This window comes from Triplophysa rosa, unplaced genomic scaffold (assembly GCF_024868665.1).
Source record: "Triplophysa rosa unplaced genomic scaffold, Trosa_1v2 scaffold173_ERROPOS264974, whole genome shotgun sequence".
NCBI lineage: Eukaryota > Metazoa > Chordata > Actinopteri > Cypriniformes > Nemacheilidae > Triplophysa > Triplophysa rosa.
Window position 1 is genome coordinate 76,257 of NW_026634179.1, and position 3,765 is coordinate 80,021.

The 3,765-nt window shown below is 37.1% G+C and overlaps 1 protein-coding gene across 2 annotated transcripts; it reads right to left on the minus strand.

The window, feature by feature from the left end:
* Positions 1 to 1,771: 1,771 nt before the first annotated feature.
* Positions 1,772 to 3,759, minus strand: LOC130549784 (asparagine synthetase [glutamine-hydrolyzing]-like). Of its 2 annotated transcripts, none has more exons than XM_057327109.1 (2): positions 2,921 to 3,759; positions 1,772 to 2,831 (listed from the first exon to the last, which is right to left on the minus strand). In XM_057327109.1, the coding sequence occupies exons 1-2, from the start codon at positions 3,092 to 3,094 to the stop codon at positions 2,619 to 2,621; spliced, it is 387 nt and encodes a 128-aa protein (XP_057183092.1). In that variant the 5' UTR covers positions 3,095 to 3,759; the 3' UTR covers positions 1,772 to 2,618. The 2 variants fall into 2 exon arrangements, with proteins under 2 accessions (XP_057183092.1, XP_057183093.1); XM_057327110.1 differs by having other exon boundaries at positions 1,781 to 2,831; positions 2,930 to 3,759.
* Between the last annotated feature and the right edge of the window lie 6 nt (positions 3,760 to 3,765).

Consider the following 3,765-nt stretch of genomic DNA (forward strand, 5'->3'; position numbering starts at 1 on the left):
GTGAAATAAAAACAATAGAACCCTGCCCAAAATACAACAGAAAATGTAATGGATTAATGGTTATAATGGGAATTGTGTTGTATGGATACTTGTTGTCTATTTGTGTATGATGGATTCTATTGGTGGGATGGTAAATCCTATAGGAATGAAACCCAAAACACACTACAAAGAGGAATTTAATCGAAAAATCTAATTGTAATTCACAAGTTCATTGTATTTTTTCAGCAGGGATGGTATTTGCAGTAAAACCACAGTATCCACAAATTTACCATTTTCTCTCTTTAGTAGCCATACTCCAATTGTGCTATTTTTAGTAAAACCACAGTAACTAAACATTCAGCATAGTTTCATTATAGTAGCTATAGTTTATGTTTGTAGTTAAACTATGGTAATACGAATGGTAATAAATCCTACAAACACATGGCTTCTACACTTTACTATATACAAGTACTTTACTATAAACAAATACTGCTCATAAATACATATAGGCCTATAGGGGGCTAATGAGTATAATTAGGCTAAATGATCAAACAGGATTACATCTAAGCTAAACATATAAAGCTCTTAATACCACTGATACTGTGAGCTACTCAGTGTATTCAGTAGGTTGCTTCAGAGGCAAAAGGTATACGACAATAAAACAATGGCACGCACTGACATAAAGGAAATTTACTTTTAAAAGCACGTACTTCTGGACTTTTACTCAAGTAAGAATCTGTCTTTACAACTTTTACTTGTAGTGGAGTAATATTTGACCAGTAGTATCTGTACTTTCACTCAAGTAAGGAAGTTGTGCACTTCGTCCGCCTCTGGACCTCAGTCAAAATGAATTAGTCTCGAAACAAAGATTTATCAGGCACACAATTGCCCAGGGGAGTAGCCAGAACTTTTTTTTAGAGGTGGCCAGGTAAGACCCATTGATTTTATTAGGGTGACCAAAAAATCCTTACAGACTGAAATTCTTAAACTTCTACTGTAATTTACACCAATTCTTCATTGCACATAGTTTGCTGGTCAAAACATACACAAAGAACGTAAAGTGAACAATTTATTCGCAATGCTTTCATGTGCCAACATTATTTTAAAATTATTTGCTAGCTATCATTTGCAGTAAAAGTTAGCATTTTGTATAGAAAATAAACATTGCAGTACCTCAACTTAAACTTGTAAAATGTAATTAATGAATGGAATCCAGTTAAACAAGACTGATTTTACTGACCTGATCCTTCTGCTCGCGATGAACTTCCATGGTACACAGACAGTACACTGTCACGAAGCGGTTAGCAGCTGTTCAGCTATAGCGCTCAGACTGTTTGCATCAGTGCATCAGCGTATGACATCATATTAACGCGAGAGTAATGTTCTCGCGTTACTTTAAGTGCATATGATAAATTATCTGCGCAGCACTCCGTAAACTCCGACACACATCTTAAAACTGCTTCGCACAACAGAGGTGGCCAGATAGGTGGCCATCCGTCATTCAGGGGTAGCCGTGTCCACCCATGGCCACCATGTAGCTACGCCCCTGCGATTGCCCATTATGAAATGTAACCAAAACTAGGCAATTTATCCTATTACCACTTAAGTGATATTAGAGGCAGGGGCCAATTTTAGATGTATTTGCTGGCATCAAGATGTTCTTGCCGGCACTCCGGTGATCACGGGGAACTCACACATTAGATTCACATCGAGGCCAATTTTCAAATACACACTAGTATCTTTATAAATCAACTGCAGATTATTGGTTTCATATATAAAATCTTCGATACAGAAACACCACAGTGAAAAAGTGGCTGCATGCGCACGTTTACATGTATGCATATTAACATACACGCCTTTTACTACAAAATCTGACGTTTTGGATAGGTCTGTTTTACGCGAAAAATGACTCGGAATGTACTCATATATTTACGAAAACTTCTTACAGAAGTGATGACGTTTCTCAAAACATTCAAGTGACACTGATCTGTTACATTTATTTTGTATTACAGTGTTGGCAAGTCTTCCAATGCATATCAGACTAATGTCAGCAGTATAACGCATTCTATTTTATATTATTGCTGTGCCGCTCTTACAAAATATTCAATGTAATTTAAGCCACATGTAAGGCTTAATGGTTCACCCTGATATAACAGGTGACAAGAGGCATTCTTTCTCTGATATCTTATGAGGCTTACAATGACCAGGCATAGTGTATGCTCGCACTCTTAACGTGGCTGCATAACTAATTTGTTGTTATTTAGATAACTCTGTCATCCCAAATTATTTACTGTAAGTATTAAAAAGACAGTGCCATTGAAGAAACTTGTGGCTGTTAATGTGTCTTAGTCAGGGGCACAATTGAAATAGTTGCAGTGAATACAGATTACAGGGTTTCAATCAACAATCTTTGAGTAACCAGTCGAGGTCTCACAAAAATAGTAACTAGTTTTTGGTAAAAATATTTCATATATTGTTAATAACTACTAGTTATTGTTACTACTGTAAAACCAACCGAAACTCATGTTATGTTTTTCAAAAACAGACATTTTTTCTGCCTATCTATAATGCACAGACATACAGTATGCATAGTGTTGCAGTGAACACAATGTTTAGTCAAACTCTGTTGTTGTTAAGGCTTATTGGTGGTCTTTATCTGGCTTGTAGATGGACAGAGTTCTGGCGGAGGGGTCTGTGGCCTCGATCCATCGCGGCATCCAGTAATGTGGGATCCATTCACTGTGATTGGGGTACATCTTTTCAAAGGTCTGCCTTATGTAGAAGCCCTCTTTGGTTGTGGGAGGGTTGAAAGGGAATCTCTTAGGACCATTCTCTAACTGAGATTCATTTATCTAACGAAAGCAAGAAAACAAAAATAGAGCCATTCAAAAAATACCAAAAGATGCGGAAGGTTTTATGAATTCATGACACATCAGTGCACCTGTCGTACCGCAGACTCAGAATGCTCTTGCAGGCTTGTGTACCAGGATTTCTTTACGGATGTTATACCGTCACTAAAAGCCTCTTTTCTCCTCCACAGAATCTCATCTGGAAGCAGTTTTGTGTCACTGAATGCTTCCCTCAAGAGGTACTTCTCAATTCCATCCTGCTCCATCAAACAAGTTAGTCAACATAATAATAAAAACCATTAACATTACAACGAGAGAAAAATAAATTCAGCACTTGACTCTAGATATAGACCAGAAATCTAGACTCCTAGAAATCTCAGGTTGTGATGGAGAAGAAGGAATTATCGAGGTGTGAGGAAGTCCCACCTTTGGTGCTTATTACAACCTCTAGGGGTTGGTTGCAATAAAGGGTAAAGAGACTCTCCCAGCCGTCAGACCAACTCACAAACCAAAGAACATCAAATTAATTTTCATGTCTTTATTGTCCAAAAAATTAATATAATGAATATTCAACAAGAATTTGGTTGAAACAAGAAAGAATATAAACAAACAGGTCTTCATTTTTAAGAAAAGATAATAAATGTAATGATGAGCTTCAGGGTGACCCCTAGCCCAAAATAACAAACAAAACAATTCTACAAAGAAAAAGGGAAAATAACTAACCTGTTAAGATAAAATAAAAATACAGAAATTTAACCTAACTACCTTACATAAACAAAGGCAAACGAGTTTCAAACCAAAAAAGGCAGGTCACCCCTACGAAAAGACTTTATCCATTTGTTGCTTGGATAATTGATGTACCACAATACATTACATTACAAAGAACAAGCTTGTGTTGGTCTGGCGGCTGCCGGAGCCCTGAGCTGTACGACCGACC